The sequence below is a fragment of the Equus przewalskii genome, chromosome 3 (genome assembly GCF_037783145.1).
Source record: "Equus przewalskii isolate Varuska chromosome 3, EquPr2, whole genome shotgun sequence".
In the NCBI taxonomy this organism is placed as follows: domain Eukaryota; kingdom Metazoa; phylum Chordata; class Mammalia; order Perissodactyla; family Equidae; genus Equus; species Equus przewalskii.
This window is the reverse complement of record NC_091833.1, coordinates 49,000,010-49,015,577: the sequence shown is the minus strand read 5'-3', so window position 1 is coordinate 49,015,577 and position 15,568 is coordinate 49,000,010. Positions and strand designations below refer to the sequence as shown.

At 39.8% G+C, this 15,568-nt stretch overlaps 1 protein-coding gene across 14 annotated transcripts in view; it reads right to left on the bottom strand.

Moving 5' to 3' along the window:
- FAM13A (family with sequence similarity 13 member A) overlaps window positions 1-15,568 on the bottom strand; it is a 314,872-nt gene that overhangs the window by 111,818 nt on the left and 187,486 nt on the right. For all 14 annotated transcript variants that reach the window (XR_011538612.1, XM_070614305.1, XM_070614309.1 and 11 more), the window contains exon 7: window positions 10,771-10,934. Coding sequence is in view for 13 of the 14 variants with exons in the window: in XM_070614305.1 (XP_070470406.1) it covers window positions 10,771-10,934 (164 nt within the window). In the remaining variant the exon portion in view is untranslated. The remainder of the gene's footprint in view (window positions 1-10,770; window positions 10,935-15,568) is intronic.

Here is a 15,568-nt window from a genome sequence, read left to right as displayed (position 1 = left end):
CTCCCTGGGTACATAGTTGTATATCCTAGTTGCAGGTCCTTCTAGTTGTGGGATGTGGGATGCCACCTCAATGTGGCCTGATAAGCAGTGCCATGTCCGCGCCCAGGATCCGAACCCTGGGCCTTCACAGTGGAGAGTGCAAACTTAACCACTCGGCCACGGAGCTAGCCTCCACAATTTACATTTTTAAATTTTGTATATATATTAACAAATTATTGCAGCTATATTTATTTATTTATTTTGAGGAAGAGTAGTCCTGAGCTAACATCTGCCAATCCTCCTCTTTTTGCTGAGGAAGACTGGCCCTGAGCTAACGCCTGTGCCCATCTTCCTCTACTTTATATGTGGGACACCTACCTCAGCATGGCTTGCCAAGTGGTGCCATGTCCGTGCCCAGGACCCGGACCGGCGAACCCTGGGCCACTGAAGCAGAATGTGCAGACTTAACCACTGGGCCAGCCCCTATAGTTATTTTTAATACTTTCGTCTTTTAGCTTTTAGAGTAGAATAAAAAGTGATTTACATACCACCATTACAGTATTAGAGTACTGAATTTTGCTGTATATTGACCTCTACTAGCAAGTTTTATACTTTCATACATTTTCATGTTGTTACTTAGCTTCCTTTTATTCCAATGTGAATAACTGCCTTTCACCTTTCTTGTAAAGCAGATCTAGTGATGAATTCCCTAAGCTTTTGTTTGGGAAAGTCTCTCTCTCTCCATTTCCGATGGACAGCTTTGCTGGGTACAGTATTCCTGGTTGGTAGTTTTTTTTCTTTCACACTTTTAATATATTATCCTATTCCCTCCTGGCCTACAAGGTTTCTGCTGAAAAATCTGCCCATAGCCTTATGATGCGGGGGGCGGGGAGGCAGGTGTTTGCCTTGTATATGATGAGTTGTTTTTCTCTTGCTGCTTTCAAAATTCTTTAACTTTTGACAATTTGCATAACATGTCTCAGACTAATCTTGCTTGGGGTCTTTTGAGCTTCATGCATCTGAAAGTCCATACTCCTTCTGAGATTCAGGAAGTTTTCAGCCATTATTTCTTTAAATAAGCTTTTCCATTTTCTCTCTTCTCCTTCTGGGACTCCCAAGTCGCACACATTCATTTGCTTGATGGCATCCTATAGGTTCCACATGCTTCTGTCACTTTTTCATTCTTCGTCTTTTTGTTCCTCTAATTCTAAATCACCTATCTTCAAGTTTGCTGATTCTTCCTTCTTCATGATCAAGTCTGTTGTTGAAGCTCTCTACTGAATTTTCAGTTCTGTTGTTATATTCTTCAGCTCCAGGATTTCTGTTTGGTTCTTTTCTTATGGTTTCAATTTCTTTATTACACTTCTCAATCTGTTCATGTATTGCCTTCTTGATTTCCTTTAGTTGTCTGTGTTTTTGCATCTCACTGAGCTTTTAAAAGATGTTTATTTTGAATTCTTTTCAGGCAATTTGTAGATCTTTATTTATTTGGATTTGGTTACTTGAGCTTCCTTAGTTTCCTTTGGTGGTATCACATTTGCCTGATTCTTTGTGATCTGTGTAGCCTTGTATTGGCACTTGTGCATATGAAGGAGCAAAGGCCTCTTTCAGTCTTTATAGACTGGTTTCAGCAGATAAAAATTTTCTTCTGTTGGGTCTCTGAACTGAGGAAATTGACTCTAGGGTCTCAGTTGAGTGGGGCGGAAGCCAGGTCTTGGGGCTGCTGCTGGGTTTGCAGTGCTGTCTGTGGTTGGCAGGCCTGTTACCAGAGGTTTAGGCAAGCATGGATCTTGTCTGGTCCCTGGGATGATGAGACTCTAGCCCCTTTTTCAATTGGGCTAGTGCTGGGACAAGGGTGTGCTTCAAGGTGCACAGACAGTGGGCCTGTGACTAGGTGTGTGGATGGGTGTGGTTCCTGCCAGGTCCCTTGGCAGCTCCCTAGGTAGGCAGAACTGGGTCCTGACCACAGCTGACAGGGGCTGGAACTGTCAGAGGGCTGCTTCAGGGACCCCAGCCAATACTGAGGTCTGCAACCTTGAGGTATGGATGGGTGTGCCTCCTGCCAGGGTCCTCGGTGGGTAGGACAGCCCCTGGATGATGGCGGAGTGGGGCTGAAGCTAGGTCACAGGGCTGTTTCAGGATCCACAGTCAGACCAAGTTCAATGGGCCTGCCTCCATGGGCTCAGAGGAGTGTCTCTTCTGTCAGGTCCCTGAGTGGGCAGGACTATTGCTGGACCACAGCAGAGGGGGGCTGGAGTGAGTCACAACACTGTTTCCAGATCTTCAGTCAGAATGAGGTGGGCAGGCCTGCCTCTGGGGACATGGATGGCTGTGCTTCTTGCCAGGTCCCTGGGTGGGAAGGATTGTTTCTGGACTAAGGCTGAGAGGGGCCAGAGCCAGGTCATGGGCTATTTCAGGGTCTACAGCTGGGACTGAAGTTGATGTACTTGTTATCCAAGGCATGGAAGGGCATGTTCCTTCTGTGGAGGATAGTGCTGGCAGCAGGACCAAGGTCAAATGGGGCTATAGCTGAGTTCACAGAGGGACAGGGCTCTTCCAGGTCTATAGCCACAATTATGGAACCATGATTTGTGAGCCTTCCACCAGGGTGCAGGCATGCCTTCTCAAAACAGCCCTCCTTGCTCTTGCACTCTACTGAGTTTTTGTGTTCTCTTACCCAAATCCCAAAGCTCCCCAAAAGGCACTTTGGTACCTGAATGGCTGTGAAGTTATTGTTTCCTGGGGGGTATATGAGTCGGGGACCTCCTATTCTGTCATCCTACCCTATAATTTTTAAAGCGAATATCAAGAAAGACTCTGACACATGATCTAATCTTGAAGAGAATATCTGAAACCAAGATAGTCCTAGAAAGTATGGGTTATATTGTGGCTCTAGGTGTGAAAAAAAGACAAGCATAGCCTTGAGGGAGAAGGGGCTAGAAAGACAGGTAGAGGACATAGCAAGGAGTCTCCTGTAGGCTGGGCACAAGTAAGCCACTAAAAAGTGCTAAGCAGGAATATGAACTGTTTAAACTTATGTGTCTGTAGAGGTGATGAGAGTGGGGTTGTAATGAGGCAAAATAAAGACAGTGAGATTGTCAGAGAACATTCTGGAATTGGCTGGCTATGGATGGTGATGGGGTATAGGGCAAGAGAAGAGTTTGAGGTATCTGGTGGATTAGGCTGACAGGTCTGCTAGTTAGAGTGACTTATGAGTATGGCTCAGTAGAATATTCTGGATAGGAGATACAGATGCAGAAGTCATTGTACAGAGTTAGGAGTTGAAGACAGAGGCACAGGACCAACTTGTGTGAAGAAAATAAATACATTAGGTTAGTGGAGTGCAGAAAATACAGTAATTTTCTAACCACAAGGTGATGGAGGCCTAAATTAAAGTTGATATCATGGTGTGGAGGAATGGGGAAAGGGAGGTTGGAGATACCGACAAGGAAATACTAACAAGATTTGGTGACTCATTTCACAAAAGGTCTGAATCTAGTGGTTGAGAGAATGCAATATGCAACAAAGTGGAGAAGGAAGGAGAAGAAAATGAATTCTGTTTGGGCACAGTGTGTTTATGATAAAGGCTGAAATGAAGACAGCTGGTAGGCACAGGAAACTTAGAACTGAGTTCAGGTCCAAGATGGGGATTTGAAAATTATCATTCTGCTAGATGACCAGATTAACTGCGGAAGAGACAGCAGACAGAGGGGGAGGAGACTTGGACATCACCGAATTCAGAGGCAGAAGGGAAAGGGGAGGAACATCACAGGAGGAAGGAAGGAGGAAACAGGGAACTTTCAAGAATACGTGAAGCACCACAATATTGTCAGTGTGATGAAAATTGTTGGTTAAAAAGTGGAAAAGTAAGCAAAATATACTCCTGCGTAAATACACTGAAAGAAGTCTGGAAGAACATATAACCAAACCTATAGTAGTGGTTACCCCTGGAGGAGAGAAGAGGGAATTGGGGAGCAAGAGTTTCAATGGGAACTTTAGTCTTAATTAGCGATGTTTTAAATTTTTCTAAAAAAAATGTATTCCCCATGTAATTGAAAAGTATTGTAAAATAATGGATAAGAAAGCACTTTTAGGATACAACAACTCGGGGCTGGACTGGTGGTGCAGCGGTTAAGTGTGCACGTGCCGCTTCGGCAGCCTGGGGTTTGCCGGTTCAGATCCCGGGTGCGGACATGGCACCATTGGCAAGCCATGCTGTGGTAGGCATTCTGCTTGTAAAGTAGAGGAAGATGGGCATGGATGTTAGCTCAGGGCCAGTCTTCCTCAGCAAAAAGAGGAGGATTGGCAGCTGATGTTAGCTCAGGGCTAATCTTCCTCAAAAAAAAAAAAAAAAAGAATACGACAACTCTTTCAGGCAGTACATCCTATCCTTGGGAAATATTTGTTTTTAATACACATTGAAAAGTGATTTATTGTAGTTTCCCTCATTTATCTATCAAATCTGCAACATAAGCAAAGATATTTTCTTTAATTCTATATTCTTCGTCATATTATTTTAGGTAAATAATTGGGATAGTGTTAGCTACTTATTTATTCCCATTGCAGAAAATGAAAGCATTTTCATCACTCTTTCTCTCTTTATGTAAGAGCCAACTACAACACTTTGATTAACTCTCAGTGTGTCTACAGGATACTCATCTAAAGGAAAGGTCACCATGAACTTCTGCTGACACTCAGACCTAAGGACATTTTTCCTAGAGTCCCAAAACTCACCTTAATCATAGTAGCATACCAGGTAACTTTTCTGCTTATGAACAATGGACCTATGACTTTTGTGTGTGTGTGTGTGTGTGTGTGTGTGTGTGTGTGTGTGTGTGATGAAGATTGGCCCTGAGCTAACATCTGTGCCAGTCTTCTATTTTATGTGGGACACCACCATAGCATGGCTTGACGAGTGGTGCTAGGTCTGTGCCCAGGATCTGAACCTGTGAACCCCGGGCCACTGAAGCAGAGCATGAACTTAACCACTATGCCACCAGGCCAGCCCCGGACCTACGACTTTTTTGTAAAACTGCCAAGATGTTGAAGCTTTTTCTTTCTGTTTCTATGTCTCTCTGAAATAGTGGTCACTTCAACAACTTTCAATCATACACAATAAACCACAACCTGGGTTGTGGTTTATTCATCCAGGGATGAAGAGACAAAGAGCTTTCCCCCCTCTTCTTCTTCCTCTTTCCGAATCACCTTTCATGAGGACCTGACCTTTCTTCCTGCCACCATGCTCTGCTATATACAATGAAAAGGAGGAAGGAACAAATTCTTTAAAAATGTAGCAAACACATGAAGATAGCATTTACTTACAACAATTGTTATATTTTAGCATTTTGCAATCAAGTGACTTTCTTGTTAAAGCATATCCATTTCTCCTTACCCCAACTTTTTTCTTCTGTATTTGTATTTTTTAAAAGTTATTGAGGTCTATTTTACATATCATAAAATCTACTTCAAGTCATTGAAGTGTACAGTTCAAAGATTTTTAGTCACTTTACCAAATGCTGTAACTATCACCTAAGTCACTTTCAGGACATTTTCATTCTCCTTAAATAAGGTTCCTCAGGACATTTACTGTTAATCTCTGTCCCTCTCTCCCCCCACCCTCAGCCCCAGATAGTCACAGCTTTACTTTCTGTTTCCCTAAATTTGCCTTTTCTAGACATTTCATATAAATGAAGTCATACAATATATGGTGCCTTGAGTCTTCTCTCTGACTTTATAGAACAAAACTAGAGATTTTCCTTTGGCCTTTAAGAAAATCACACATTCAAGGAAATATATTACCTTTCAAATAAAGCATTGCAATGAATACTACTTAACACCTAAAAGACTAAAAATATTAATCCTATTCTTTAAGTTCTAAAATAAAAAAATTCTTAAAGTAATATTATAGTGATAGAAACATGAAAAAATGATCATTTATCTATTTCACATATGAAACAGATAAGATAGTTATCGCTGAAGCTTCAAATCATTTTAAGATCTTAAACTTTACATATAATACAGAGCTTTCCTTCGTCCTTTTTTAGGGTGGATATGTAATTTTCCCTTTCAGGAAAATCTTTAAATGGCTTGTTTCTTAGGTACTAGTTAATACCTATAGTTTTTGTGTTCTTTTCTTCCTCAGCATCTTTAAAAAGAATAAGATATCACAGGTCGTGAGAAGGACTGGAATGTTCTAGCCTTGCTTAAGGGCTGCACCCGTCCGATTACCTCCTCATTTCTGCGGGGGACTGACCCACCAACCTTGTCCACGGTACTTCCACTGTGGAGAAGGACAAGCCTCTACTCCTTTAAAGCAGGCATGTCAGATTAGAAATTGTGCTTTTCAGTTTATTGTGAATTTTGTGATACATACATTTTAATTACAAAAAATTCTTAACAGTATTGAGGAATAAATATGCAGTTTCAGATGATATAGATGGATTAGCTAATGTTTTCACTGAACGAAGTGAACATGTCACTAAGCACTTCTGTCTTTGGCTCAGAATTCAGTATACAAAAGATCATTCCACTGGGCTCTAACAAAATCAAGAGACATTTATCCTTAGGCTTTTCTCATGAAGCACTCTAATTGTGAGAGATCCTCTGAAGATTAGAAAAATGATTGTTTATATGATTATATCCTCAATGCCAATTTTAGACAATTATAGAAATACGGAAAAAATTTATTCATCTAAACAAATAATGTTCCAAGATGGAAATCAGCTAATAAGCAATAAGTGATATCTAGCTCTTCTTCGGACTCTCAAAACATCACATTTTAAAGTGTGTTACTCTTCCATGATTTCATTTTTACTGTCGCTATCTGAACAGCAGAAAAATAATGAAGACTTGCTGAAAAGAATTCGTATTTCTATCATATCTCAAGAAGCAACGGGACTCTGTAGGAGATTTGAAACTAAGAAGAAAAAAGATCAAAGTGAGTCAACCTGGGAAAAAATACTGAATGATGTCTAAACTCTAAAAATTCAAAGTTATCAAAAACACACCGTTAGCCAAAAATCACTTCTCAAAAGCCCTAGAAATCAACCTGCAACTCGCTGCTGAGAAATCACAGGACACTTCACCATTCCGGAAAGCTCAGCACCAGAAGTTCTTTCTTGGTTTAATCTTTGTTGTTAACTGAGACGGCAACTCTGCTGAAAGCCACATTGCACTGATCGTAATAAGTGCAAACAGTGATTCTATGGGGTTTTTGGTAAAGTAAATCAAATTTACCAGATCATAGGTCAACCAAGAATAGATTTCACTGAAATTTTTTTTTCCCTCTAAGAGCAACTAAAAAAAAAAAGAAAATCAATACCAGGAAAACCCCAGCTAAATGCTTCTTGACAATTCTTTGCAAAAATGTTGGTAAGCCAAAGTAAATATTGTATTAGAGAAAAGGGGCAACACGATATACTTAATACACACTGCCAAGCTTTGTGTTTAAGACTGGGGCGACTAACAAACTGCTAAAGAGAAAAGTGGAAACTTCCCTAAAGAAAAGATTTAGAGAAAGGTGTGTGTGTGTAAAAAACACACACTTTTTTTATCTATTTATGACTAAAAATAACTTGTTTTGGAAAGTAACTGCAGATGAAAACAGCTTCATAAATTCATTTTTGAAGCGAAAATGGGCATAATATCTATTCTGTTTCTTCAAAGATATATGTAAAGGATTTAAAATTTATTTTTTGTCAAATTTATTTTAATTATCTCCACTTATCTTTGATAATTTGTCTCACAGTCTATTAAGAGGTATACAGAAAGTAAAAAGTAAAAAAATCTCTGCACAGACACCAGAGATTTATGGATGGAGACAGGAAGGTGAACGAATTTCTGTGTGATGGCAGCTAGCAAGGTCTGAAGCGGGCAATACTGTCCTATCTAAACTTTAAGGTTGCTGAGTGTGCAGGAGTCAGTTCTTTGAGGCTGTACTTCAAAAAATTGGGAAGTATATAAGAATTTCATAAATACTAATATTTGTTTTAGTTGGAGATACGCTGACCAGAAGAACAAATAGTGGCTACAGCAACGCTAGCGGTGCCTTCTCTCCAGTCTCATTCCTTGATTTGTATCCCAGAAATGCAAATTCATTCTCCAAAACAGGTAGCTCATTTCTTGTCACCTTTAGAAGCAAGAAATTTTTTCTTTCATTTTCTAACTAGATGAATAAAAATAATGATAGAAACAGCAAACATCTGAATTTACCTCTTCATTATTCCACTTAAGGCATCCTTGGCATAATTCGTTACAAAGTAATTTGGGAAGATAACATCTACATGAGCTCCTGTCGCCCAGTCACTTGACTCTGGTTTTTAAAGTAGAAAAGAAAACTTTGACAAGGCCCAGTGTTTTGTATCTGTGCCTTTATTCTTTTCTGGAATTTTCCTCGCTGACCAAGGCTGGTTCCTCTACAGATCACGCCCTTCCCTCTCCGCAGTGAAGACCGCCCTGTACATCTTTCCTTCTACACAGGTGCCACAGCTTCTTTTATCAAATACAAGTCTGTTTATATCATTCTCCTGCAATCACTCACCATCATTTTCAAGAGAAAATCTCAACTCCTTACTATGGGGTACAGCTTTTCATGATCTGACCTATTTAGCTTTGTCTCTGAACCCGCTTTTAGCCTCTCCTGCATTCTCCATCTAAACCCCAGATGTCCTGGATCCACGGCTGCAGGTGCAGTCCCCTCCCGCCTGCCTGTCCTGTCACTTGCAGTTGTTCTCCCAGGACCACCTTCTCTTGATGTCCCTGCCCAGAGAACTTCTGCTTATGCCATGAGCCTTAGTTCCAAAATCGTCCTCTTTCTGAAGCCTTCTCTGACCCTCATCCCGCCACGAGGTCTGTGCTTTCCTGCATCCTCGCATTGCACCCTGCGCACTGTATTTGAAGCTTTGTAAGAGGAGCACCTGAATCTTATTTATGACTTTATCACCAGACGATTTCACAGTACCTGGTACATGATAGGCATGGAGTATATGTGCGTTTAATGATAATTATTGAATTTTGATCCATTATCCTCTGTCTCCCCAAGTGCAGGACTTATGTCTCTTATTCTCTGAATCTCCAGTACCAGCAAGTAAATGCCACATAACTAGATCTAAATAAAAATTACTAACTGTTGAAGGAAGGAACACTAAGTGCCTCCAAACTCTCCTCCTTCCAATCAATCCTAATATACCAACTTACCATGGTTTCTATCACCTCCCCGACCCGGCCGAAACTTTCACTGGCTTCCTGTTACCTGTAGGATGAAGCCAAGCTTCCCCACCTCAGTTCTTTTGTCTAGAACTGCTCTTTCGTTGATTGTCACCAACTCTCTCCTCTTCCCCTTTATGTCTCAATTCAGGCCTTCCCTGCCTACTCAAACTAAGTGGTCTTTGAGTCAGCCTATTACATTAACCTGTTTTAGTTTCTTAATATCCTCATTTATTAGAGATGAAATGAGCTTCTTCACTGGCTTTTTTTCTATGTCTCGCTATTGCCTCCCTCACTAGAATGTAAGGTCCACAAACACAGGGGCCTGGTTGGCCTTGTTCATTGCTGCATCCCCCGTCCTGAAGCACTTCCTGGAACCAGAGGTTAAGTGCTGAACATTCGCTTAATGAAGGAAGGACTGAATGCAAAAATACTTCAGGCTGGTCCTCCATTCAAGGTCCTCTGTGACCCGGCCTCCCTCCACTCTGCCAGCCTCCAACTAATTCCTCACAGGATGCCGGTTTGCTCTTTCCCAAATACACTACGCCTCCTAACTGGACCTATCTACCAGAGCCTTGTTTTCTTCTTCTTTCTATTTAAATTGTCTTCACCTTTTAAATCCAGCTCAAACACCATCCCTTCTATAAGGTAATCCAAAGTGGTAAGCTCTTTAACTATATTATTTATCTTTTTTTTTTTTTTAAGGAAGATTAGCCCTGAGCTAACGTCTGTTGCCAATCCTCCTCTTTTTGTTGAGGAACATTGGCCCTGAGCTACCATCTGTGCCCATCTTCCTCTATTTTATATGTGGGTCGCCTGCCACAGCATGGCTTGATAAGCAGTGTGTAGGTTCGTATCCAGGATCTGAACTGGAGAACCCCGGTTCACCAAAGCGGAATGTGCAAACTTAACCACCATGCCACTGGTCTGGCCCCCTTATTTATCTATTTAATGTCTTAAAAGTCTTACAATTCTATAGAGCTCTCTGTCTTGTATTTGTAATGGATATTTTTTTAATTTTAGAAATAGGTGTTAAGATATAATAAAAGATAAAAATATTCTTAAAAGGAAACATTCTATATGCTAGGAGTAAATAAGATTCAGATCCCATTTTACCTGTTTTGAGAAAATTGCATGCCTTTTTCTTCAAGTGTACCAAAGACGTTTGCTCTCAGGTATAATATGCAACATAATGGTTAAAAGGCAGCATTCAAAATTTGTTAATGAGAATTGGTTCTAGTAACAACTCTGATGTCCACTTTAATTGCAGATAATATTGGCCACTGAACGTACTGACACGGTGTCCAAAAAGTAACTCTTCCAACTTTTAACTGTGAGCCTAGCACAGTCCACTTGATTAAACAACTTGTTTTATTCTAGAAAATAAAATACAACAAACCAGGAATGCTTCTGTGATAAGAACTATCAGTCAGAAAATTCTCAAAACGTAAGAGTGAATTTTAAATAGTTTTACTGATCTGCATCCTGTTGACCCCAGTATAGATACAGGCAAAGATACCTACATATGTCGGCCTACACGTCAGAGCAGACAATGCAGTATGTAAACAAACAAGGAAACATGCCAACCTGGATACCAACTTGGCACTGCTAGCATCCTCTGCTGAATTCATGTCATCCCAGCAGGGTTTTCTACGACTTAGCCGTAGGCTGACCTGAGGAACGCCATCAGATAGCTCCGGTTGAGGTACCCTGTGGGCCTTAATAGATCCCTCACTCCTGGACTTTGGGATCTAGAAAATAAAATTAAAAAAAAAAAAAAAGAGAGAGAGAGAGTGGAAATAAAAAATCTTTCAAGTTAAGTTATTGAAGATAATTTATTCTTTTTTTTTTTTTTTTAAAGATTGGCACCTGGGCTAACAACTGTTACCAATCTTTTTTTTTGTGTGTGCTTTATCTCCCAAAACCGCCCCCCCCGTACATAGTTGTATATCTTAGTTGCAGGTCCTTCTAGTTGTGGGATGTGGGACGCCACCTCAACGTGGCCTGACGAGCGGTGCCATGTCCGCGCCCAGGATCCGAACCCTGGGCCGCCACAGCGGAGCCCGAGAACTTAACCGCTTGGCCATGGAGCCGGCCCCGAAGATAATTTATTCTAATTTATTAATAACACTCTAGAAAAATATCAACCTAGGTATGGAATTTAAAATACGTATAAAAATTCTTATATAGCAAAGGGCACAGTGACGGGGAGATAGCAATATTTCCAAGGGGAACTTTCAAACTTTATATGGCCCACACCCCGCTCCTCGATTCTGACACAAATCATCTCCAGGCCCTCCCTCCTTAGAATAATAATTCTAGATAATGAGAGATTATGAGGGTATATCAGATGCAACCCAGAGTGGAGGAAAGAAGAAATAGTCAGAAAGAGGCAGGAAAACCAAAGGCTGAGAACCACTGAAACAAAGGATGCCAATGCGAAAAAGGTGTCCGGAAATATTCACTGCCAATAAGCAAAATACATACCAGTTTGCTAAAAGTTTCTATTGTTATCCTCTTTTGTATTGGATTGGATTTCTATATTTAATCCTTTTACGGATTTTGCAAAGTATGGTCTAATCAATTTTCAATTAAGAAAATAAATAGGAAAGACACAACAACTTTAGTTCTCTTATATCCCTGAAAGCATAGGCAACACAAGTGCCAAATGAATACAGAGTGTATTGACTGCTCATATCTGAGGTTATGTACTCCCCCCAACCCCAGAAATACCCTCATGCTCTCTTATTTTAGATCAGAAAGAATGTGAATACAACCAATATTCTTTTCTTAAAAGCGTTTAAAAATCATGTCAGAATTGCAGGACAATTTCAAACCCCTGGATCAACTGTATTTGTTACACTGGAACAAACACAGTTTTTCTCACCTCTAAGACTCTTCTCATGCTTGTCCTTCCACTTAGAATGTCATCTGTTCATCACTGGTCACTCGCCAACTGCCCAAGACCAAACCAAACCCTAACTTCCTTTGAGGCTGAGATGAGAATCCACTGCCCACAGAGCTTCTCTCACTAACCTCAGGCCTTACTGACCTTTCCCAGCTCTGAACTCCTCTAACACTCCACCACACAATCCACACTTGACTACATGTCCTCTGATGACCTTAATCTTCGCTGTCTGGTATTTCTCGGTTACATGGCCTCAACCAGATCCTGGAGACGGAGATTACAGCTTCAACTTCTTCCTATTTCTCCCCTTTTACGGCCCTTCTCTTTCTTCCTCTTCTTTATTTTTAACGTTGTTACCATATAGTCTAGCAAAGTTTTGAACCCATTAATAAATACTTATTGTCAGATAACACACTTTTCATCTACAAGATATTCCCAAGACACTGACTGACGAAGAGTCTAAGATAAGGAACGATTTTTTAAAAAATATGGGGACAATTATGAACATAATTGTCTAATAAATTCATACCTCTCTGAGGATTAAAGTAATATATGAGAATAATTTAGCCAAGAGTTACATTCAGCACAGAGCAAAGTAAACATTCAATAAAAGCTAGCTTTTATTAATACTGTTATGTAAAGTTTTCCCAAATCTGACAATTACCAATTAATTGTTTGGTTGCATTTCTTTGCGGAGCATTTATAAGCTCATGAAAATCAAGGAAAGCAAGAAAACATTTTTTTTAAATTATGAACTAATTATAGTTCATAGAGATATTTGCCAAGATTACTTCTAAAAGAAATATTCAGATAAACAGCAAGAGAACACGAAAAGTACAAGTATATGCTATTCTATATTTCACTAAGGGGCTCCTTTTGCACGTGATTATTTTCCATAAAAGCAGACATGAAAAATCAATAAAAAAATTGAAAAAGCAGTAAGATTTCAAACTACTTAGCTAAAAAAACCTCACATCCAGATTTAATTCTCAATATTAAAAGAAATACAAGAGCAGTTGTTTGGTAACATTTTATGGTGTTAAAATAAGGACACCACATGGTAGGTACAGTGATAATTCTGGGGTTCTAAATTTGATTTAACAATTTACGTAAAGGGGAAATATTCTAAGGTAAAAAAGGTCACATGCAGCTTATTCGATTTAGTCAGTTTACATTAAAATATACCACATAATGCAAATCACTTAGAACTCAGATACCAGCAAGTACATCAGCTACATTTATCTAAGTGTATTTCTGTGATGACGATTTCTACAGAAATAACATAGACTGATTGTACTACCTTGGTATATACTGATAATGAGTTTATATTGTAATGTTCATGGTTAATGACAAAGAATTGAACTTGCACAAAGAACACAAAAATACCACATGAAGTCTATGAGAGAACAAAATTCTTAGAAAAAAAGCTCAGTAACTCTGAGACTACTAGAATATATACACATATTTTAAAAGGAGTGCACATTTTTAAAGGTGATTAATGATATCTTCTTGAAGATGTATCTTGAAGACTATACATTTTCACTATAGAAAACATGACTGTAAGAAAAATGAATAGAGTAATAAAATTTTAAAACCTGCTGTTTTACTGATGTAATTAATTTTAGTACAAATGTATTAACTTTGAGGAAAGGGAAGAGATCACTTTCTTTACTTTAGCTGGAATTGATCTTTTTAGGAAAACGTGATTTGAGCCTTGGCCTTATAATGTAGTTAGAGGGATAGTTTTGTTTTTTCCCTTCTGGGTGTCCATTTCAAAGTGTACATAGTTTAGTGGTGGACTCTGAGTTCATCATGGAACTCTCTGAGGAGGAGTATAACACAGCCAGCCAAGGCCAAAGATACAAGGGGACATGTTATTAGTGTTGCCTTAGAGCAGTGGTTCTCATCTGGAGCCAATTTGTCTGGAGACATTTTTGGTTCTCATGATGGGGGTGGTGGTGTGTGCTATTGGAATGTAGTGGGCAGAGGCCAAGGATGTGACTAAACACCCTACAATGCCTAGGACAGCCTGCTATGAAAAAGAGTTATCTGGTCCGAAATGTCAGTAGAGCTGAAGTTGAGAAACCCCGCTTTAGAGGGAATGGTAACAAGAATCTGTTGAGGCAATCCTCTCTTTATATACTTTTCTTCTTGTTGTATCTTCCCTTTTCGCCATTTACATGTTGAGACATAACGTGCCAAGATCAGCTATGAGTTTAGCAGAAATGGACCAAAGAGGCCACTCAGGCTTGCCTTGTCTAAGGCAAGAGTTGCTAGGGGCTCCATGAGGTTCAGCCAAGCTCTGTTGGGCACAGACTGCAAATAGAGCCAAAAGCCTTCTTGTAATAAAGGGAGTGAATGTGCCTGGAGACCCTCGGCAGCCCTCCCTCATGATGTGCGCTGCAGTGGGAAAGTGGACAAGTGCTTGGGATAATGACTGGAACGGACAGTGTTCTCTTTCCATTGGAGATATCCACTGGTTCACACTAGTCTGCTTTTTATTTTAGTGATTTCTTCATGATAACTTTTGTAGTTGAAGGTGAAAACTATTAAAAGCCCCCAAACCAACAATGAAAAACATTTTGCTCAGAGGAATCCTGCCATGGGCTGTTTCAGATAAGGATCTAGGCACATGCTATGTGATTTATGTGTACAACTAAAATACAAACAATTCTAGGAATCTTAAAAAAAAGCACATTCCATGCATGTATTTGCAAGTATGGAATAGTCTATTTAAGAAGCAATTTGAGTTACTTTAGTATTTGAAATGCCATGGGAATATAAATAAAAGAACAATCTTTGAGACTGTAAAATCAGGATATATTCACTTAGATGCTGTTGCTGTTCTAAATAAATATTTAGTGAGCCTTTACTCTGTGCTAGGCACAGTCCCAAGAGATTTACATAAATTAACCCATTTAATTCTCACAACAATCCAAGAAGGCAGGGACTGTCATTATTACCACTGCACAGATGAGGAAACTGAGGCACAAAGAGTTTGAGTTATTTGTCCCAGTGAGTAAGTGGCAGATCTACAGTTACAACCCAGAGAGTCAGGCCTCGTTACCTGTTCTTACCACGATTCTCTATATTTGGTTACATGTTAAACATTAGAATTACAAGATACAAGAAGATGCATTTTTGTAAAAATGGGTCAATGTTAAAACAGTTATTAACTAATTAAAATCTCATCTTGGGGCCAGCCCCATGGCTGAGTGACTAAAGTTCCACATGCTCCACTTCGGTAGCCCAGGTTTGTGGCTTTGGATCACAGGTGTGGACCTACTCCACTCATCAGCCATGCTGCGGGGACATCCCACAGAAAAAAACAGAGGAAAACTGGCACAGATGTTAGCTCAGGGCGAATCTTCCTCAAAAAAAAAAAAAAAAAAACTCATCTTGATGTAAGTTTTAGAGTGAATCTGTACATTAGCATAAAATCAGTTTAACTTCGTTTGTTAGAAAAGTTACTCACGT